The sequence below is a fragment of the Tursiops truncatus genome, chromosome 11, assembly GCF_011762595.2.
Source record: "Tursiops truncatus isolate mTurTru1 chromosome 11, mTurTru1.mat.Y, whole genome shotgun sequence".
NCBI classification, from domain to species: domain Eukaryota; kingdom Metazoa; phylum Chordata; class Mammalia; order Artiodactyla; family Delphinidae; genus Tursiops; species Tursiops truncatus.
The window spans coordinates 70,668,198-70,692,460 of record NC_047044.1 but is presented as its reverse complement, the minus strand read 5'-3'; the positions used below and the strand labels follow the sequence as shown (position 1 = coordinate 70,692,460).

The 24,263-nt window shown below is 34.2% G+C and overlaps 1 protein-coding gene across 4 annotated transcripts in view; it reads left to right on the top strand.

Moving 5' to 3' along the window:
* CNTN1 (contactin 1) overlaps positions 1–24,263 on the top strand; it is a 376,722-nt gene that overhangs the window by 262,456 nt on the left and 90,003 nt on the right. For all 4 annotated transcript variants that reach the window (XM_019934617.3, XM_073788827.1, XM_073788825.1 and 1 more), the window contains one exon: positions 6,926–7,046. In XM_019934617.3, coding sequence (XP_019790176.1) covers positions 6,926–7,046 — 121 coding nt within the window. The remainder of the gene's footprint in view (positions 1–6,925; positions 7,047–24,263) is intronic.

The window sequence follows — 24,263 nt, the reverse complement described above, 5'->3', positions numbered from 1 at the left end:
TAACATATTGTATTTTTCCTGTTATGAGAAAATATCCACTTTTACCTACCAAACTGTGAATCTAAGTTCAATTGTTTGATCCATGAAGCACTACTTTGGCAACAGCTTAACTTGGGGAAAACAGGTTAACTATTGAGCCTTCTACCAGTAGCTTAACTTAAAATCTAAAATTCCTTATCTGTAAAATGGAAAGATTAAACATATCTCCCTGAGTCTTATAAAAAATTAAATAGGAAACATATATGTAAAGTAGCTAGCACATTGCAAGGCATCTTAAGGGCATTTAATAAGCTAGATCAGGTATTAGTAGGAGTTCATGGTAGCTACAGCAATGGCAGTAACAATAGCAGAAGTTGTAGTAGCAATCTTAATAATGATATTAATAGCAGCAGTAGTAGTATCCTATTAATGCCAACAGTGGTAGCAGTAGTGGTGGTTGTAGTTACAGTATTATTGTGTCCTCATCTCTAAAATACAGTTAAGAATAGTACCCCTTTCCCAGGGTTGTTGTTATAAGTGAATTTGCACATGTAAAGTATTTATAATAGCCCCTGGCACCTATAAAACCCTTACTTTTTTTTTTTTTTTTTTTTTGCTCGTGTGTTGGTGATGGTGGTGTTAAAGTTTGCAGTTGCATCTGATGAATTTGCTACATTTATTCTTTCTTTAACCTGGGAAGCCAAAAGTAAAAAAGAAAGATGTTTATTTTTCATGGATATAGCATGTATCATACATATTTAATAATTTTTGCTTACAGGTTTCTAGAGTATTCTCTTTAAAGGCTATGCTTTCCTCCAGTCTTCCATATTTGTCTCTTCATTCTGAACTTCAATGGAACAAAAGAGATGTTTTTATAGAGCCATTATGACCTCTAAGCTTTATCTAGACCTTGTATATACTTTATGGCATATTTCTTTGTTCATTATGATTAACTGAATTTGTTAATACAACTTAGTAATTCAGACTCATTTATACTGCAGGACTGATTTTTCAAAGTTAGTTCATGGGGGAGTGGAAAGGAAGGAATAGGCATTTATATTTTGGAAGTCTTTTGATTTAAACTTGGGAAGTTTCTAAGTGGTAAACCACATATACACTTTGGAACATCCCTGAGCTGTGCTATCACAATTTCCAGTATGTGATTCAACTCTCCTCATATGAAGGGAAGCATTTTGTAATTCAGCCAAGCTGTGGTTTTTAGTGAAAATAGAGAGAGCATTCGTATCTAATTTGTGGCTAGAATGTGCTGAGAGCCATGATCTTTACTTGCTTTGTAAGCGTTCTGTCGACCACTGAGAACCTCAACTTCTCCTGAGGTATGGAAAGGGCTAGTGCCATTTATAAAAACGTCAGCAAAGCTTTTATACATACACAACTCAATTGGAAATGATATAGCATATTTTTTCTTTATTTTCCTTTTGAGGTGTTTCAGTGCCACACCTTCACCAAATATAGATCGAATGAGAATAAATGTTAAAGTCGCTTATAACTGCGTTATGCAAATCGGCCTATCATTACCTACCTAAGTCCTAATGTTTAAAACAAGCCTAACTTTTAAAATGAGTTTAGCATTAAACTTTTAGAATAGTTTAATTAAAAGTTTTTAAGGAGTTTATTATGAAGATTCAGTAAGTATAACTTTAATATGATATTTTAAGACAAAATAGTTTGTGTTTTTCATTACATGTGAAAAGTATGAAAAGCATAACAACATTATTCCTCTCAGGATTAAATAAGTGAATATGAAAACAGCACTGTGTTTCAAACTGAGATTTTGGGGAAAATTATAGCAATTTCATTAAAGAAGATTATTAGGTGTACAGCATTCAAATATTTTACAAAGGGTAATTATGGTGTCGCAAATTATTTTTATATTATTTTCCTGCTTTCATTTTTTTATTATAAGGTTGAATTTTTTTTTTAAGGTTGAATTTTTTTTAAATTTTAATTTCTGAAGTATTTTATTTTTTAAATTCCAATCTAATCCCATGGTTCATTGAAATAGTGGAAGTTTAGCAACAGGATTATCTTTCATTTGGATACATGGAGCAACCCAAGTAGTGAGTTAACATAATAAAAGCATGCAATAGAGCTAAGTGTTTTTAATTTTATGCAAACATTATTCTTTCTCAAATATAGCTATTATCTTGTGTCATGATAGTTTAAAAATATTTTTTAATATCTTTCCATTAATGAATATTTAATGTCAAAGTTCAGTACTATGATGTATTGAACTTTAAGGATGTTAAAGCACATTAAAGCAGTCTGTTTTATTAATATAGTGTTTAAATTATTTTATTTTATGGTAATTATTTTATATTATTTTATTTTTTCTCACTAGAAATTGTCTCAGAAATATGTCAGTTAGCACCTACAATGGCTCAAGAAAAACTCTTTTATTATTACCTTCCCCATATACACAACTTTACTCTCTTCTTACTTTAAATATTTTTAAAAAGATAGCTATAGGTAATAAAATAATATTTCTTTACCCCTCCCCCCTTAGGTGAATTCTATTTAGTATGATATGTAGAATTGGTCAACTACAAAGTCAGGCAGAGTCCTCAAGACCATCTTCAGTTCTGAAACCAACTGCAAGTTCCAGGAGTTGCCAAAACCAGCCTCAGTTTCCTTGTGCTAGAGGGAACTCACAGAATTCCCTGAAAGCTATTATGCTCATGGTTACAATTTATTACCCAAATAGCATGCAGATTAAAAGCAACGAAGGGAAGAAATGCATGGGGCAGAGCCCAGGAGACGTACCAAACATAGAGCTTCCATTGTTCTCTCCCCATGGAGTCAGGATGCATTACTCTACCAGCTATGGTCTGTGGCAGTAGGCACAGAGTATTGCCAACCAGGGATGCTTTCCTGAGCTTTGATATATAGAGATTTAACCAGGGCTTAATCATGTAGGCATTGATTGACTGATTGATTGCCCAAATGGTTAATCTCAATATCTAGGTTAATTGATAACACATGACCCAAAGCCCCTACCCTAAGCCACAATGTTAGTCTTTTTGGCATGGTCAGCCCCTACTCTAAAACTATACAGGTGTGTCTAACTTCCACCCTAAATCACATGGTTAGAACTATTCAGTATGACCCAAGATGCCCAGGCAAAGAAAGAATACTACAGGTTACCTTCCAGAAGCTGACAGAAAGGGCAGATCGCTCTGTAAATTTGTGATTTGTATTACAAATTTTGAATTTGTAAAGGCCTAATTCTTTACAACAAATATGGGTGGTTGAAAAACTTAGAGGTATCCATTTTCTTATATGTCAACTGCATTCTTTTCTCTATAAATTTACATATTATTCCTAAAACGTTTATATTTACTCATGAAATTGTTTACAAATAATTTGAAATATATTATTAATTGATAGCTGAACTTGGGTATATGGATAGCAATAATTGTTCTCAATTCAGCTATTTTATCTTATAATATTATCATTATCTTACCTGAAAAATCATATGAAATTACTAAAAGAATTTAATAAAAAACATTTTAGATAATAGGTATTTTAATTCATTTATGCAATATTTATTTGTTGAATTCCTCCTGTATGTCAGATATCACAATACATAATTTGTATGTAATAATAAATAAGACCTAGTCCCTTCCTCAAAGAATTACAGTCTAGTAGAAGAAATGAACAACTAAATAATTAGAATAGAAAGGGATAGTTAAAATGAAAATATGCAAGGGGCAATCCCCTAACCAGGACTTTGGATTCTAGAGAAGAAAGGGGCATCTAAACCACGACTTGAAGTTAACCAAGTGATAGAAGTGGGAGATGGGAGAATCCAGGCAATGCAAGTGATATGTACAAAGGTCTGCAGGAAAGAGAACACATGGTAAAATGTAAGTTTCTGGGGCACAGGAAGTGGGAAAAGAGGTGACAAGAGTGTGTACTTCATCCTGACATCAAAATGTCTCATTATGTGCTTACAAAATTCTGCCATTGTGATGGGCTATATGAACTTGCTATCCTAACTCTGCTTGTACCTGAAAAGAAGTAAACATGTATTATCTTAAGAGCAGATGCCAGAAGTCTTAAAAGCATGCTGAAAAATTCACTCAAACAATGTATATTTGGTGTTGTTATATCCCTGGGACTGTGCTGGTCTTAGGGATACAGCACATACAGCTGTACACATGTAACACAGGGATACAATGCTGAAGAAATCAGGCATGTTTCCTCCTCTCATAAAATTTACAGTCCTTCAGGGAAACCAACTTTAATCATATAATTGCAAAAATATTTTATTGTAAATGATATATATAATATCACATTAAGTAAAATGTGCTATGGCAAAATGTAACAACAGAAAACAGAAAGACTTGCTTAAGGAAATGATTTGAACTGATATTGGTGGGGGAGGGTAAATGTTATTTAGATGAAGGTGGTAAGATGGTGGGGTATGAAGAGATCAAATTCCAGGAAAGGAAACACCTTGGAGAACCAGAGATAGGAGATAACAAGATACATTTAAGGTCTTAAAAAGGGAATGTTCTTCTGGAGAGCAGAGTGTAAGTGCAATGGTGGCACTAGTTGAGCTGGAATATTGGACAGAATTTAGAGAATGGAGCCAAGTTGACTATCATAACACTTACGGCTTTTATTCCAAGAAGTGGAACATTTTTAAAGGTTTTAGTTTGTTTTTATAGAAAGGGATGATTTGATCTAATTTGCATTTTTTAAAGGTCACCCTGAGTGCTAAGTAGAGAAAAGAATAGATGGGACAGGGGTGAGGGTCATGACCAAATAAGACATAGTAGTTCAGTGAAAGATGTTGGTAGCTTGGACAAGGACAGAGGAAGTGTTGAAGAAAAGGAAGGGATAAATTCAATAATTTATTTTGGAATTATAAAGAAGTTGAAGAAGATGAGAGGTTAAGAATTTTCTCAAACTTTCTGGAAAATGTGCTGTCACAGATGACTAGAAAAGTTGGGTGTTTGGGGAAGAAAGGTCAAATGCTATTAGAAGTCAAGTAAAATGAGTTGAAGAGTTGGAAACCAGATTAAAATGGACTGAGGGGTAAGAGGTAAAGAAACGGCAAAAGCTAAAAACAGAAAGTAAGGGTTTGAGGAAGAAGTATTGTCAGAATCCAAGCAACGATCCAATAATTAAGCAGCTTAACATGAGGAAAGAAGAATAGTTGTTTGTTTCCAAGGGAAAGAAGAGAAGAGCAGAGAGAGGTAAGATATGGGAGTGAGAGTGAGTGCCAACAAGATGATAGGGAACAGAGACAGGTGAAGGTCACTGAGAAATCCTTAGTAAAATTATGACCAGCAGGACTTTTAAAAATAGAAATATACAGTGGATGATAATTGCCCTACTTTGTGGGATACAACCAATTCCATGACCTTTAACTCTTTAGTACACCTACTTTACTAGGCAATACTTCATGCTAGTAGGTTTCATGGCAAAATAGAGAAAAGGTTGGTCTGGAGCTCCTTGGTCAAGAGAACAGAAGGAAAGAATTCCCCTACCTTAGGAATTTGAAGAAATCTTGGAAACTGGATTTTTACCCAATCTTAGACCTCAAGGGACAGGAAGACCCCAACTAACATTAAATTGTATGACCCCTAGTTTCATTTTTCAGAGATTTTAATTACTGAAACCAAGGAACAAGGTGTGTGGCCACTGACCAGTTCTTTATATGGAGATAGTATTCTATTACAACCAATTGAATCAATCTGTTCAGATGATAACTAGCTATTATTTTTAATTAATCTTATTAATCAAGCAAGGATTGCAACCCAAATACTTTCCAAGACCAGCAGGGAATTTAATATGTGAAGGGGCCACCAGCAGAACCAATGGTGAAGCAGAGCATTTATTCCATATATTGTCATTAAATAATTAAAATTTGCAGGTCTGTCATATAACAGAAACAATACCTTCATCTATTATGTGAAATATTAACCTAATCATTAGTTTTTCACTTTAATCTATCTGGATATCTATAATTGCAATAGTAAATCAATATTTTTGTTTCTCAGGGAAACCAAATGTCTATTTAAAAATCGAGTTTTCCAAATTTTTCTCTTAAGAGAGTATTTTGGAGATAATGAGCATGGACTATGTTATGCTCCTCCAGCCAAGCAAACCAAGTAACCATAGTTAAATTACTTGGCTACTCTAAGTCTCACTTTTATCTTTAGTAAAATGGACAAAATAGGACCTATCTCATAGGAGTGTTTTCAGAAGAGAATCCTAGGATCTGTATAGAGGAGGCATTCTATAAATATTAGCTATTTTTAGAAATTGCATTGGGATGGTGCCTTATCATTCACAAGCAAAATTCCCTCAAGCCTCCTTAAAAAAAACATATGTTAAACACTATTCTAAGCACTGGGAATAGAGCAGTGAACAAGACAAAAATCCTTGCCCACAAGGAGGTTATATTTGGCCAAAACAGAACATGTTAGTAGAATTGTCCATTTTGACAGTTTCTGCACACTTTTAGTATCTTTGTAAAATGAACTGTGGCACGTCTTGAAATTAGTTGTTTAGATTGGTTTTACATAACCAAATTAATAATTCTCCCTAGCCATACAGCATTTATGTATCTTCATTGATATTGAGCATCAAGATTTTTGGACCTTCACATTTCTTTTTAAAAGACATCAATGAAATAGTTTCATCCTGTGTTTTCTCTCAAAATGCCCTCTGATTATATAAATAATAGAATACTAAAGACATTAAAGCTAAAAATGACCTTAGGTAATTCACTCTATTTTTCACTTGGGATACCAAAGCCCAGAGTTTAAGTAACCTAAGAACACACAGACAGTTAGCACATCTCGAACAGGTGTTCATTTTGTTAGGGGAAAATGTACCTCTCATATCCTAAATACCATTTAATTGGTGAAAAAAATGTACTGATTTGAATGACTGCTGTTTTTGCCGACAGCTGGATTCCAATGGGGAACTGCTCATCCGAAATGCCCAGCTAAAACACGCTGGGAGGTACACGTGCACCGCTCAGACAATTGTGGACAATTCTTCAGCCTCAGCTGACCTTGTTGTGCGAGGTAAGAGTTTCAACATTTTGGAATCACAAAACCAAAGCTATATGACTTACATAAATATGTATAATCTTCTGGTAACTCTGGTACGAATTCTTATATATTTAGAGTCTCGATCCTTGAGAACAGTTCTTCACCCATGCCTGATTTATGCCAGCCAAGTAGTAAACAGAACTGATCTTGTTTGTTTTACGAACTACGTATTTTTTTAGCAACTTACACCACATACCTCCTACTAAATGTTTGTGCTTTTAAACTTAGTACTTACCAGAAGTTCTCAGTTCCTGCTAATACTTTTCATGTGTTGAGTAGAGTTTTGTTTCCTTTTTTACTTTTTATGGAAAAAATATACTGGTGCTGTTTATTAAAACCTCAAGTGTTATACATTTACCAGTATCATCTTAGAATAAAAAATGCTTTGTACATGTCTCATGTTTCTATTTGTTACTGATTTTCAGACTAGTGCTTTTGTTCTTATAAATGATTGAGAATGTGCTTGGATACATGCTTATTGAAAATACAACACCTTTGCTACTGGCCTCTGCTATATAGCTGTGAGGCCAGCTCAGAATATGCCTTACTTTATTTAAAATCATTCATCGGCTCTTTACTCCCTGCCTACAGAATGTAGACCATTCCTTTTAGCTAAGTGCCCAAGAAGTTCCATGAGGCGTGGTGACCTCGGCCTGTTTAGCTTTAATCTCTCACCATTCCTCCTGACCAACTAGTCCGCAGAAATACCCTAGGATTTCTACCTCTGTTCCTTGGTTCACAGCATTCCTTCTACATGCTGTTTTCATTGATTGTTGCCCAAATCTTATCCATCCTTCAAGACTTGGCTCAAGAAGTAACAAACTCATGAGTCATTTTTATGAGGTCCCAAATATGAGCCCTCTCTTCTAAACTCTCATAACAATTATTACTTTCTCTAACGTATTTTATAGCAATCTGTACATATGAGTTACCTTCTCTACTAAGTTGTGAAATTCACATATGCATTTTTATTAATATTTAGTGAGTTGCAGAATTCTATCTCATAGTTTCATTGTTCTCTTTTTCCCTCTGTCTCAGTGACATGTTAAATTTTGTTTTTTTTCACATTTTACCTACTAGAAATATTTATTGACCATTATTTATTGCACTTCTTTTTTCAGTCAGCTTTTGCGCAATCAGATAAACAATTAGTAAATGAGATGATATTCATGGTTTGTCTTAATACCCATTCTGGATTAATTGAAAATTAATAAAACTCCAAGGCTACAAAATGCTAAATTAAAGGAAGTTCATTTAGGTTCAGTATTTCCATTAGGAATATTTTGTTATCTGGAACATCTACTGTCTGTGAGAGTTATCAGGGAGAGGGACTATTCACTGTTCTTTCTAGTCAGACCACTAGCTGTTAAGTCACTTCTAGCAATACTCTATGCTTGTATTTAATTGAAATTATTTGCATATTAAAAGATTATCATTAGTGTTACAATAGGGGTTATGTTACAATGCCTGGGCATCAGTGTCTTCATATAATGACATTGCAGCAAACTCCCAGTACTCACAGGGAAGACGAAGTTTTACAGATGTAGTCAAAGAATATTAATAACCTTATCCACTCATACTTAGGTAATTAATAATCATCATACTCTGTATTTTTTACAGAAAAACCAATATGAAAAAGGTATAGCAGGTATTATGTGAAAATATAAAGTTTTTTTTTTTCTAAAGCCCTTTAGTCATAGGAAATATAACTTAAAGCAAAGCAATCTGGCAAGTGCACGTAGTAGAAATATGATATAGCATTTTAAGTCCCTGCACTATAGCAGGGTGTTGAAAAAGCTATACAGGTAGATAAAAAGTATTGCTTAACACTGATAAAAGTCTGAAAGTTGTAATCATTCTCCAAATGTTATTTCTAATAATATAAAAGGTATTCATTTTATATCAAGAGAAATGTGCAATTCAAATAGTCAAATACATTTCTGCATAGCTGCATTCTGATGGCCAACTACTCAGCAGCAGTAATAAAAGTCACAAGGTAATTGGGGGATCCAGACTTCAAGGTGACCCTCAGTGATCCTTGCTTTCTGATAAACCAACCCCTGTGTAATCCCTCTAACACTTAGGGTTGGTGTATGTGCCAGCAGAAATGACAGCGCTGAACATTGTCATAAATCACATTGCTGCTTCTGCCTTGGTTTTTGGAATTCTCATTTTGGAGGAAGCCAACTACCATGTCATGAGGATATTTCAGCAATCTTGTAGAGAAGCCCACATGAAGAGGAAATGAGACCTCCTATTAATAACCAATACCAACTTCCCAGTCATTTGAGTGAGTCATCTAGAGAGCAGATCTTCCAGTCAAGCTTTCAGATGACTGTAGCCTTGGCCAACAGTTTGATTATAACTTTCATGGCAGACCCTGATCAAGAATTATTCAGCTAAGCCACTCAAAAATTCTTAATCCACAGAAACTGTAAGAGATAACTGTTTATAAGTATAGCTGATTCACTTTGTTATAAAGCAGAAACTAACATACAATTGTAAAGCAACTATACTCCAATAAAGATGTTAAAAAAAAAAAAAGAGATAACTGTTTACTATTGTTTTAAGCCACTCAGGCCTGGGGTAATTTGTTATGCAGCAGTAGATAACTAATACAACCATGGAATGTGCTGAAAGAAAAATAACTCTCCACCAAGAAGTATATATACAGACAAGTTATCATTTCATAATGAGGAAAAATAGTTATATTTAGACCAACAGAAACAGAGTTTATTTCCCAAGAGACTCTTATGTCTAAAGGAATATTTAATGGGTAAATTTCAGGAAGAAGGAAAATAATGCCAGAGTAAAGTTCTGAGACATCAAATAGCATGATGAACAAAGAAAACAGTAAAAATACCCAAATCTAAGCAAACAGAGCTAAACTAGACTTCAGAATATGCTGTGGTCTGGGTTTGAGAACTGGCAAGAATAAGTTGCACACTGATCAAGTTGATAGTTGCTTTTACTTCAAGTTTCTATTAAAACAACAAATCTGACATATATATGTATGTATGTATGTATGTATATGAATATGTGTGCATATTTTATATGGTCAAATATAGAGAATGCATGAAAATGATAATCACGAAATATAGGGGAGTTGTTACCTCTGGGTTGGAGATAGGAGAGGAGGTGAGTGTGGTTAAGGAGGGAGGGGACCCACAAAAGGCTACATCTGAATAAGTAATGTTTTATTTCTTAACCTGAATGGTGAGTTTTTAGGTGGTCATTTCTTACTTTATACAGCTTTACCTAAATGTTAAATATTTCTCAATATATTTAATTTAATTAAACAGGGTGACCTGCTATCCCCTACTTCCTCTCCACCAACCTTTTCAGCAAAGATTCATGAAAAATCTTTGTGTAACCTCTGGGTGCAGGTGCCAGACTTGGCTGTACATCAGATTTACTACTACAATTAATTTTAAATACACAATTCTAAGCCTCTCTTGGAAGTTTCTAAATTAATAGCTCTGGGATGGGTTTAGCAAAGCTAGCTTAAAGATTGGCCTGGTGAACCATGGTGCATCAACAACGGACACAGAAATTGACCCATACACATATGCTCAACTGATTTATAACAAAAATGAAAATTAATTCAGTGGAGGAAGATTAGCCTTTGCAATAAATGGTGCTAGAACAAATGAGGATTCACAGTTCAAAAAAAAAAAAAAGGACCTTATACATAATTAACTTGAAATGGATCATGGACTTATTTGTAAATTTTAAACTATGAAACTTTTAGAAAAATAAAGTATAGGTGAAAATCTTCAGCTCTTAGGGCTAGATGAAGAGTTCTTAGACTTGACACCAAAAGCATAATGCATAAAATGAAAAAGTGATAAACTGAACTTCATCAAAATTTAAAACTTTTGCTTTGTGAAAGTCCCTGTGAAGATGATGAAAAGACAAGCAACAGACTGGGAGAAAATATTTGCAAACCATATATCCAAGAAAGGTTTGTATGTAAAACATATAAATAACTCTCAAAACTCAAAATTAAAATAACCTAATATGAAAAAAGATAAAAGATGTGAACAGACATTTCATTGAAGATGATATACAAATGGTAGATAAACACATAAAAGATGTTCAATGTCATTAACCATTAGGGAAATGCACATTTAAAGCCACAGTGATATATCACTACATACCTATAAGAATGGCTAAAATAAAAAAGAAATAGTGATGCAAAACAACAGAGTCACTCACTCACACATTGCTGGTGAAAATGTAGAATTGTACAGCCACCCTGGAAAAGAGTATGGCTGTTTCTAAACATGTGCTTACTACAGGACCCAGTAGTTGCACTCTTGGACATTTATCTCAAAGACATTAAAACTTATGTCCACATAAAATATATATACACAAATGTTCATAGCTGTTTTATTCATGATAGCCCAACACTGGAAACAAATGTCCTTAAACAGGTGAGTGGTTAAACAAAATGTGGTATATTAGTACCATGGACTATTACTTAGCAATAAGAGAAGAATGATCTATTGATGTGTGCAATTTGGATATATATCGAGGGAATTAATGCTGAGTGAAAGAAAGCCAACCTCAAAAGGTTACATACTGTATGATTCCATTTATTTAGCATTCTTGTAATGACAAAATTATAGAGATGGAGAGTAGATTAATGGTGGCTTAGGGAGGCTAGAGGAAGGGGAGTAGCTGTAGCCATGAAAGTGTACAACAGGGGATCCTCATGATGAAATTGTTCTGTATTTTAACTGTGGTCATGGTCCCAGAAGTCTACGCATGTGATAAAACTAAAAGTTTCTTAGAACTAAACAAACACATAAACACACAAATGAATGAATGTAAAACTAGCAAAATCTGTACTATAAGGTTGATGGATTATGTCGATGTCAATTTTCTGGTTCTGTTATTGTATTTAGTTATACAGAAAGTTATGGTGAGTAAATGAGTGAAGGATATGCAGGACCTTCCTGTATTAATTTTCACAGTTGCATGTGAATCTATAATTATCTCCAAAAAAAAGTTTAAGAAAAAAATCACTGGACATAAAATACACTGAAAATATAAAGAAAATATGTACATATGGGCTCTTTTTTCAAAAATAGTATAATATTACTAGAAGGCAAAGAGTATGGCACACCCAGAGGTAATGTTTGAACAAGTGGTGGCCACCAAACTGCCTTCTGAGGAAGTGGATCCAGGCCTGGGAAGGACCTAGTGGGGTTGCAGCTTTGGAACCAGGGTTGAATTACTGAAGGCAGTAGAAGAGAGTGTGTGTTCTACTGCTTTCCCCAGAACCCTCCTTCACTCCTTTTTCCCTATGCATGTCTGTCTCCCCTTTAAATAAATACTGGATATATTTTTAAAGAATGTCATTACGGAGGGCATCAAATTACAGCATTCCAGAGTGACCAAGTGTTTAAACCTGGCCTGGGCTGGCAAATCTGTATTTTTAATAATGCCCCATGATGCTTGTGATGAAGTGGTCTTTAAATGGTTTTTGGAAATTATTGTTCTAGGGAATTCTTGGAAAATAGTTTGAAAGTCCTATTATTTTGTTTATGGAATGGGTAAATTACATTAGAAATGTGTTTCAAAAAGATGGTAAGGTCCCCTTTTCCTCCAATTCATCCTGTTTAAACCAAATAGAAGTCAATCAACAGACAATTGAAAAACTGTTATGAATATTTGGCTAGAAGTCAGGGAAGGGAGCTCTGATGTAAGGACAGGAGTGGCATGGAAATGCAGGAAGGTAGTCCAGGTGGTGAGAAAAAGAGTTAACTCCTTTTTCCCTTACCCTCATATAATTTTAGCACAGCTACACTTAAGCCTTAAGTCACACCAAATAAGATAGCTTCAAAAACTCTAAAGTTAATCAAGAACCACTCAATCTATGTATCAACAGTAAGTAAATAAAAAAACAAAAACAAAATATGATGAAATATTTCCCAGCTAGAGCACTGATATAAAAATGAAGATAACTTTACAAGAGATTGTAATGCCATTTCTTGGTAATATGGCATTTCAAGTAATTTATAAAAGATTTTACTAATTTTTTTTTCTATCAGAGCACATATTGACATCAATTTAAATTATTATTGTATTAGTGAAAGAGGTAATTTCAGAATAAAACTTTAAAACAGAGGTGCATATAATATAGCCAAAGAGATTTAGAACTCAAACAGCTACAAACTGCTTAATATCTAGAAGACCTTTACAGTTTAAAACTATTTTTAGTTAAAAAAAAAGAACCAGCTATTAGACTTCAAATGGTTTTAGGCTTCTTATATAAAAATCCAAATCAAGAGGATCGATACAAATTTCCTTTTTGTTGTTGTTATTGTAATAAAGGTTGTACTAAATAGGTCCCACAAAAGTGTATTTCAGGTTGTTTCATCAAGTAAGTTTTGATGCACATCTACAGCCCTGTATGAATGTTTTTAGCAAAAGATGTTTCTGGAGGACTTAGTGCTTTTCAGTTAAAAAAAAAAGTGTCATTTAGAAGGAAAGGTGTTTCAGGATTTATCTGACAGCACCTGTGGGAGCATTTATGTAGCTTGCCAAATCTAAATTCTCTTTTATGAGTGCACTTTTGGACAGCATTCAAAAATGGACCATAAAATTAGGCCACAAAAGCAAGAAATGAGGCTTTGACGTCTGTTTTTACTACTTTCCACGGCATTTCTGCTGTATTATAAATATCCTTGGCAATGCTACCGACCTTTAGGAGGACCTTCCTGACACCTGGCTGAACATAAAGTTTGTCACTAAAATTGCCAAAACAGAAAATGCAATCATGATTATACTTTTCACATCTGCCCCCTCTTTTACATCTTATATACCATATTAAACAAAATTTCTTAATACAAGGCTGAGATTTAAAAACAAACAAAAGAAAAAGACTTTAGTCTGATTCTCAACACTAACCTGTGCTATGTGAAATTTGGAAACATTTAGGAAAAAGTGTAACTAAAGGTCCAGTGGATAATACAAAACTGTGTAAATCATTGCATCTCCAAATTAAGTTTGTATTGTTTATATTTTTATATTAAAAGCTTATATTCATAGTTTTATGTAGATTTTCATTTAGATTAGAATATTGTGTGTGTGCATGTGTGTATGTATGAATGCCAAAATGTGTGTGTGTGTATTTCTAATGCCAAAATACAGTTGCAGAATGGAAATGGATATGTTAGATGTCATCTTTATTTGATGTAATCCCCTGAAGTTTTTAGTACTTGGCCTAATGACATGGTTACCAGATTCTTTCTTAAGGAGGTCATTTTGGTTGATGACTAACCCACTTTTAAATCCTGTGTTGGCTAAGTTAAGGTATTATAGCCAAATAAATAACCTGCTGGAAGCTGTCAATATACTTTTTAGTCTGAATAATACTGCTGTATTTTAAACAATCATAATGGTTGGCCAATGGTCTTTTCTACAGAAAATGCTCTTGAGTATTTGTTACTCCCAGATGTTCTATGTTAGCAGAGTTCATATCCAGAGCACACCTCTCTTCGCTATCCAGGCAAACAATTTTGAACCATTTACTTAGAGATGTTGTTCCAGATTAATTAGTACTCTTTCTTAAAAAATAGGAAGTAAACATTTTCTTTGTCTCAGATAAAAGAGTTCTAATGGTCCTATTATTGGAAAATCATGCACCAGTTACATCTTTTTTCCTTCCAACTTCTTCAGAGTAGCTACATGAAATATCTGCATTTATGTTAAAATTGGAATATACAATTTTAAATCTAGAATTAATCCTGGAGGTCATCTAGAAAATTTCCATTCCTTTATACTACAAAATTTAGACTTCAAGAGAAAGAGACTTGTCTTGTATTACCCATCTATTTCATAATAATCATTTTGGAACCTAGGCTTCTTCCAGATTGTAAGAATAAATAAAATCTATAGTTAATTTCTAAAACTTCTGTAGTTAGTGCTTTAAAATTTTAATAGTTTAATACACTAAAACTTTCAACAGTTAATTTGGTATAGTACCCAAACGATTACCAAGTCTGTTCTAGAATTGCTGCTACTAAATGGTGAAAGTGACTGACTGCAGTTCTGCTCTTCTTGTTTTCCTATCCATTGTCCAGCACATGCTAATAAATAGTAGTTGGGTTTTTAAAACATTGTGGGAAAAATAAAGCCAAAGACATTTATTTTAAAAGGTTAAATTACCACCTGTTGGATTATTTAGCATTCTATTTGTATGGCTAACTCAGGGACCCTGGCTATTTGTGAAAGCAAAAAGACGGTGAGTCTGCTGTCATGCTAAAAGTTAGTGGAACTCTTGGTGCTAAATCAGGATTTAGATTTCTGCGGTATCTGGCATAAATATTTACCCAGTGTTCAAGAATTCCTATATTCAAGTTATTATTAATAACCAAATGTGGATTTATGTTCAAAATTATTATTTAAGCATGGCATGCCTAAATTAATTCAAAAGGACTTTTAAATTAATTAATTTAATCACTATAAAATTAGGAAGAACAGATTAAAAAGTTGCACGTGATGTGCACACAAAGCCAGACAGATGCACGAGTACACACACAGCTTACCACCTCCACCTGCCTCACACACACATGCATATGTGAAGACATCCAGAAAAGAGATTCATTTATACAGGCAGAAAGATGTGTCCAGATCATCAGAGTCAAATCAAAGAGAATAGTTGAGGTAGTTTTTCAAGTATTTGGGTCAGAAAAACACACATTTACCTCAGATACTTGGATAATTGCCTCTGCTTTCCACTTGCTTTGGCCAAGAAAGTTTGCCACAGAGACAGACTAAAGATTCCATCTCGTCAGTCCTTGCAGGACTGAGACAGGAAAATGGCCCTCATTGCCCACATTGGCTGGAGCAACGACTGACAGGGCGCCATTCGGAGGCATCCTGACCCCACTTGGCACTAAACCACAGCCATACATCTATTAATAGTGAAGCCTGCCCAGAAATTAAGCTTTCTCATTTCCATTGAGAATCAACAAATTCAAAAGCTGCTAAGGGCCAGTTCTCCATAACTGTTGTAAGCTAAAGCTGAAATAATGAGCTGAAAGGTGTATCTGAATTTACAAGGTAGCCTGATTGTTTCAAAGCTAGAACTTACACGTAGTTCTATTTGATAAAAGCTCTAGTAAAAGTAGCAGCTTTCCCAATTACTACTAAAGTTATGAAGTACATCAATAATTTGAAACTGTATTTTTCAAAGTCAGTTCAATGTAAATTGACATAAATTCAAGGAAGTGTTCAAATATATCAACAAAGTATGTAGTTCATTCAGAATGAGTCATGATATTTTAAGCTTTAAGATGGATCTTGAAAGTGATTTAGTTTATCCCTTCATTTTACAAATTCAAAAATTGAAACATAACTGTGTGAGGGTTATAAACTGGTAGATAACACTGTGAAGGATGCACTGATATAAATTTAGATTACTTTTCTTTTTCTTCACTGGAGTACAGTGAGAGAAGTTTCCTTGTAGGATTTCTTCTCTTCTTCAATCAATTGCTCCTGACTCTCTTTGTCTTATAATCAAACTGATCAGCTTTTGGCAAACTGGAATTTATTCTTTGCTACGCAGTCAGCCTGTATCCATGATTCCCTTAAAAAATAATCAGCAAACTTGCTTCTCCTCACTCTGATTCCAGGAGGGAAAGCAGGAAAGATTTACGAACTTAATAGTCTGGCAGGCTTTTAGACACTCCACTTCACTGACCATCATGGGCTTTATACATCAGTGTCTACTTACCAGATAGTAATGTCAAATTATGCTGACAATTACATCAAATTACAAGCAGTACAGATAACCAGTGATATCCAAAAGTCTTTATGGACATGAATAAATGGCAATTAGTTCATATTTAAAAAAAAATTTTAATTATGCTGGCAAAATATGTTTCCAACTCTAATCTATATCCTGTGAAAAGACATATATTATGAATATAAAATTTAAAAATAAAGATGTAATTATATGTTAATGTATAATATATGACATAATTATATAGTATATTTTATAACAAAATACAAATTACATAGCATATATTTATTATATTATGTTAGGATACGTAATATTTATTAAAACCTTATTTTTTTTAATTTATTTTATTTTATTTATTTTTTGGCTGCGTTGGGTCTTTGTTGCTGTGCATGGGCTTTCTCTAGTTGCGACGAGCAGGGTCTACTCTTCGCGTGGTGCTCAGGCTTCCCATTACTGTGGCTTCTCTTGTTGCAGAGCATGGGCTCTAGGCACACGGGCTTCAGTAGTTGTGGCATGCGGGCTCAGAAGTTGTGGCTCGTGGGCTGTAGAGCGCAGGCTCAGTAGTTGTGGCGCACAGACTTAGTTGCTCTGCAGCATGTGGGATCCTCCCAGACCAGGGATCCAACCCGTGTCCCCTGCATTTGTGGGCAGATTCTTATCCACTGCGCCACCAGAGAAGTCCCTAAAGGCTAATTTTAACAACACTATTTTAAGAGATGGATGCGATCATTATCCCCATTTTACACATAAGGAAATTGAGTACCAGAGAGGCTAAGTTACTTGCCCAAGATCATTTAGCTACTAAGTAAAAGGACAAGATTTGAATATAAGCAGTCTGGCTTCACATATAACACCCAGTTCATTGCTGTAACATAATATAATCAAACACTAATTCAGATATATTCAATGAGATAAAATAATCAATGTGGAAAAATTAAAATGTAGGCTTTTTTCTTTTTTGGTAAGAAATGTTTATTCTATAGAAAAGTTACTGATACAGATTTTGCAATTTTATTTTTGCCCATAATATATTTATGAATGGTCTAATAAAAAGGGAAAGGTATAATAATTAAAATTATTTTCATGTAGTCAACGTCATACAATTGTAATTACAACAGCAAAAACAATAAATCATAGTAGATGGTTTTAAGCTTGATTTTATAATGTGTTCTTTGGTCTTAAAAATAGTACATTCAAAATGTTTAAGTGTTTTAGATTAGAATGTATGTGTCTACAGGACTTTCATATAAATTTTGTCATGTCATCCTAACAAAACTGCTGTGTGGTAGTCATGCAAGGACTGGTAATCCATTCATAGGCAAAGGAAGTTTAAAACAAGAAGAAAAAGAAAATATTCCTCAGAGTTCACATGATCAAGCCAGAACTTGGCCAGTTATCAGTGTTTCAAATTCACTACATAACTTACATTTTCTCACTTCTCTTTAGTGTTTAACTTCCCGAATATAAAAATCAGATCAGATAATTTTATTGTACATCTGTTTCACATTGGTATATGGTTTGTTTGTTAAATTGTCCACCCAAATACTCTGAAGCATTGATAATTCAAAGTTAATTCAGAGAGTAAAATTTTAAGTTATTTGAAATTAGAATTTCATAATATCTTCTCTTTTTGGTTCATTTTATTTAAAAAAGAAGACAAAATGCTTTAGCTTCATTATTGAAAAAATAACCAATAGAAGACTCAATGGTATAAAATTCCTTTTAAGCAAAACTATTTTTTTGGTGTGACTTTTGTAAAGTCTGCCATTTCAAGTCTCAGGAATGTGCAATTATTTCCTCATGGTACCTTTTGCAGACTGGCTTCCTGCCACCACCATCTATCTCCTTCCCACCAGCCAACCTCATCAGACCAGGCCCTGGGAATTTGATTAGGTCACAGAATTTCTTACACCTAAGTAAATGAAAATGAAGGAAACTCAGAGAAAACTTTTACCCTCTAAACCTGTGGTCAGTATAACAAGCTTTAGAGAGGAGATTTTAGTCCTTTTAAATTCCTATCACATAGGTCCTTTTAGTCCTTTTAAATTCCATTTTAGTCCTTTTAAATTCCTATCACACAGGTCCAAACTACCATCATCACTGGGATTAATAGAGACATACTCAAAGGGAAAGGGAGAAATGTAAAAGGGTACTACAAGCAACTATGGAATCTCCATTGGTATCCTACAAATCCAGCTATTCCATAGTTTGCGCCTTCCCTATTTCCTCTTCAGAGGTGACTACAGGATCCGGTCCTTGTGTGACAGAACCCCATCTCCCATCCGTTATCTAAATTTGGCTTAGGACATCTCATTAGATCAACACAGCAGGGAGCTCCCAATCTTCTCTCTGCCACAGTACCTTTCTATTATAATTTTAACTGCCCAATACACTCATGAGTGAATGAAGATTGTGGAATAAATCCAAAGGGTCTTTTTTTTTTTCCAAAAAATTAAAACACCATTTTAATTTCTAATTGCCCAATGCTTGTCATGGTCACTCTGTTGACATGGGATGAGGTGAGGGACTTCGTTGTGGCCCACATGCATTTCCCAGGGCACTGCTGGAATACCAACTCCCTTATCTGAAAATGCATTGGGATGAAAGTGAACAGTGAACAAGAGCTAGCATAATTAAAAGGATAACCTTGAATACACTTCATTTTTACACAAAAAACTAATGTACAAACTTATGAATTTTCAATATTCTTAGTAGCAAATAACTTGTGACTCACTAGAAGGTAGCAATCCCTTGTGTGTCATTGAACAGTCTGGGCTCTGTCACACTAAGGAATATACTTCTGAGCATCATCTCACTACAGTCTTAGTGGCTCTCAACAGCTAGTGCTTGAGCCGCCCCGCACATCTCTGAGAATTTCTCTGGGGCAAGGGGCTGTCCCTGTTTGGAACACACCAGGTACTTCTGATGTTTGTGGTTTAAACAAGTTGGAGGACCACTGTTTGATATGTTCCTGCAGAGGTTGGAAGCCTCTGTTACTAATTCAAGAAATGGCACTCCAATGTGCAACAGTTTGGGGAGGCTCCCTGTGTGACTGTTCACTGCCCCCTCTCTCCACAAAACTACCAAAACTTCATTTAAAAGGGAGAAAAAAAGAATATATTTAAAATTAGCAATTTCAATTCTCATCAAAAGACTTGGAAATCTCTTATGTTTGAAAGACAAATGTAAGAGACAAGTGCGTTTTTGTGACCTTTGTTACCATTTATCATAGGACTAAATTTGCAATAAGCAGTCAGCAGTTTTCCTAGATACTATTTCTCCTACTTAAATAACTATAACCAGGGGGGCACTAGTAGTTATAAAGTGGTCTAATTATAATAATCAAACTATCCCTAGTTATGGTTAGGGAACATAGGAGGATGATCATCTTGTTAATACCATACTTTTCTATGATAATATAGTTATACTAATATATGCATATAGTCATTAAAAGATCCGCATGGCACAATGGAAAATGTATGGTTTTTGGCATTAGGCAAACATAGATTAGAAATGCACTTCACCTGCTGAATAACCTGTGGTCTTAGGCCAGTCGGTTAATCATCATAAGCCTCAGAGTCCATATTTATGAAAGAGAAGAACAGCTCCAGTTCACACGTTGCCCATGATGACTTTCTATAAACATTTTCTTTTACTTCCCTCCCTTTTGCTATTAATGTCTATATAGACATAAACAATAAATATAATATTAATCAAGACACAGGTTCCCATGACTTCCAGCCCCAACCTCTGATTAAATTTCATAAATCACTGCTTAAATTTATCCTCAGGATTTTTTTCTTACTTAGAAGCCTTGAAGGCATGAGCATAGGTTTGGGTAGGTAGACTTGTACTATGTGGAGTGGAATTACAAAGGCTCTAGGAATTTGAGGGTTTTTTTAAGGGGAGGAAGGGATCCAGTTACAACTCTTGTTCCTTACAAAGTCAGTCACTATTTCTGAGGGAAACAGGTTTGATTGGGCCAAGGCTTGTCACTTCAGCCTTCTCCTTTTTGGACTCCCATCTACAGTGTTTAGAAGATGTTTTTCTTTGTTCATTATTTCAACTTACCCATTAAGGATACTTGGCAAATTCCTGAAGTATATGGCTTCCTGCTCCTAAATGGGCATCCACACTTGCCCTTCAGCCTTGATCTTTCCTCTTGCAGGTAAAAACAGAAAAGATGGAGAGAAAAACATGGCGGATCCTTTTCTCCCCGTCTGTGCAAGCCTGCCTCCAACCTGGTGATCGTTGACACTCACTCTTTGTGGGAAAACCTTTTTTTTTTTTTTTTAACATATTATATTAGATTTTACTAATTAACTCAATCTTGTAGCTTCTGCAGTTCCCCCTGCCAAAATCTAGTTCTTAGAGGATTTTTTTCCTTTTTGAACATTTAAACATACTTTGAGCAGAATGATATTTTAAAATATAATTGCATAGCTTCATTAATATCTGAAAAATGCCTACTGAACTAACCCAGTACATCATATAATGGCCAAGTAAAATTTTTGTGTTTTCATATCCTGTTTTTCTTTGAAATTACATATCTCAGAAATTAGCTCATTATCTGAAAAAAAAAATGAAGAACTGGTGAATTATAATACAGGAGTGTTGCCACTGAATGGACTGTTTGATTTACCCAAGCAGGTAATGAACACTGTTGTTGTCAAATTCACTAATGAGTCATCTTAATTAGGATGTAAGCTAAGGGGCATTATTCCAGTGGCCTTTTGTATCCTGGTGCCACATATATTCTTTGGCAAGAAAAGATCAAAAGCAGCAATAAACAACTGAAGACCACCCATGGCTCTGTAAGGTTTTTGGAACAATTCCTGGGACTGGGAAGTGAAATTGGTCAGCATGTGGAGAAAACTGTCATCTCAGTAGCAAGATTTAAGTGAAGATGACTAAGCCATTAACAGCACGTATGCATATTTAATTCTGTTAACTCCTAGCATCAGCCTTCTTGGATCTTTTGTTTTGAGAGGAAGGTCAAGACTTTTTGGAAGGACATGAACAGAAATGGCAGATTAAAATTGAAGTGTATATAATTCTTTCTGGAACTGCTTGAATTTCATTATTTGAAAATATTTTCATTTCTGCCCTTTGGTCAAAGAGACATGCTTAAAATTCTTATTTCTTCACAAGAAATAATTTGCTCTTCTTAAACAGGTTTATGGTTAAGGGTGGGATATTATATGAACTTCTCATTTAGTAACTCTAAAATTCCCATCTGTGGTTGGAAGAACTCTTAGGAAAGCTTTGAGAGATATGTAATGACCCCTAAATATGTATGTAGTTAAAAAATAATTGATTAGTCATCATAAAGGAATACATGCCTCTGGCTCAAAATGTTACTTATTTCCACCATTTTTCATTTTCTAGTGTTAATTATTGTCATAGAAGGAAGCATCTTAGGATTTAGACTGGAGATCTAGGGCAACTGTCATTTTAATAAGATATTTTAAAATAATTCAAAATTGTCACATATCCATAAATGTTGCCATGGAGATGTGCATAAACGAGCATTGTGGTCCATAGTCCATCACTGAAAGTATACCACCAAGATCAGATAGGAATATAGTTTTGGAAAGACAGAATAAAAATTAGAAAGGAAACCACATAACAATTATGACAAGTGGCAGGAAAAGGAGAATATTTTTGTTTAGATAAACTGCTTCAATATCAACTAGAATTACATAGATTCATTTAGCTCCTTTATCCTCATTCTCATTTCTAATAGTGATCTATGTTCATTTTTAACAATGTAAGAGGTTAAAATACCAATTTTAGAGGTTGAAAAACTACTATATTCCTATTAAATGGTAGAGATGTTTAATATTCAGTTTCATCTTAGTACAGTCTTAACGCTTTAACAAGAGCACACAAATTTGTGTTTTATTACCTTATAATAAAGCTGTTGTCTTAACTAATTTTCAGAGCAAGAACGGGCATGTAGTAATAAAGAGACTCTAACTGACATGTTTTGGTAAAGAAGAAGCCATGTGCCTTGATAATAACTGATGTTGTTTCAGCATTGTTATTTTCAGATTATTTTATTTTAAAAGGGATGATAATTTGTACTGAAAGTTTTTTGTTTTCTTAACATTTAAACTTTTCATTAAAATTTGCTCTTTTGGTAAAAATAAACAGTGAACCACGAGATACTCATATATGGTGCTTTGCTTTTAATTACTTATGGAGTAATTACAAATGGAAATAAGATGACACTGAGATGTCTTTCCTGCTTAGTGCCAAGGCTTGCATTAAATGTGTGCTATGCGGAGTGGAGTCCAAGAAGGACCAGCAGTTTTTTGGGGTCCAGTTCTAACTACAGGTATTTAGAGAGCCAGTCAGCCTTTTGGAGGGAGAAGGTGCGTTAGGGTTACTGCCTAAGTATTGGCGCTGACTCAAGTGACGCCTGGGGTATAGTCATGGGTACTATGCATCCATCGTGTTTAATCCTGGAGGATCCCAGTTTCAAATCTTCTATCCCACTGGACTTATGGGAAAATTAGTCTCAGTTATTGATTAAGAAAATACAGTCAGCTTATAATGTGTGAATAATCATTTTGAAAATTTTTTTCCTGCTATTTTTCCTCAAATGTCTAAAAACTACTTCACTGAGTGTTACTACATTCCTAAAGAAGAAATGGCAGAATTGAGAAATAATTGTATTTATGTTCATTTTTCCTTCTAATTACTTTACATGTGAAAGAAAACTGAGTGGAAATCACATCTGTATTTTGTTCACACATAGGTATTTTTTTCTAAAAACACTAGTAAAATTCAGGAAAGTTTAACAAATCCCTTCATGATAATAAAAAAAAACTAGGCATGTAGTAGGAATTTATAAATGGGTGATATCTTTACCTTCACTTATCTGAATTAACAGATCACAAAATGATTTAAAAAGCTGCAGTCAATATATCGCAGTTTTTGTCATTTTACTCACAATATGCACTAGTGCCCAAGTAATTCATATTCTCCCCAACAAAAAAGGTCTCTAAGAAAAAGCAGTAAATACCATTTTTGAATTTGAAGCTGCTAATGCTGTTTTTAAATGATTGTTTTTACTATAGTTAATGAAAAGTCTCATGGCAAATCAGTTGAGTTCAAGTCTTAGCTTTGCCGTTTGCTAGCTGGATGACTGTGGCTATTTTATTTAATCTGTCCATATCTGGGTATCCTCATTTGTAAAATAGTGAAAATAATAGTGCCTACATCATAGCATTATTTGTAATAATTATAAAAGATTTAGCAATGACTCAGATATAATAAGGACTTAGTAAAATATACTACTTTTATTAAAATAGACAATAGAAATTTCCTTACTTAGTAAAATATATTACTTTTATTAAAATAAACAATATAAATTTCCTTTTTTGGATTCACTAACATTTTATGCTCTTATGAGTTCATACTTTTTT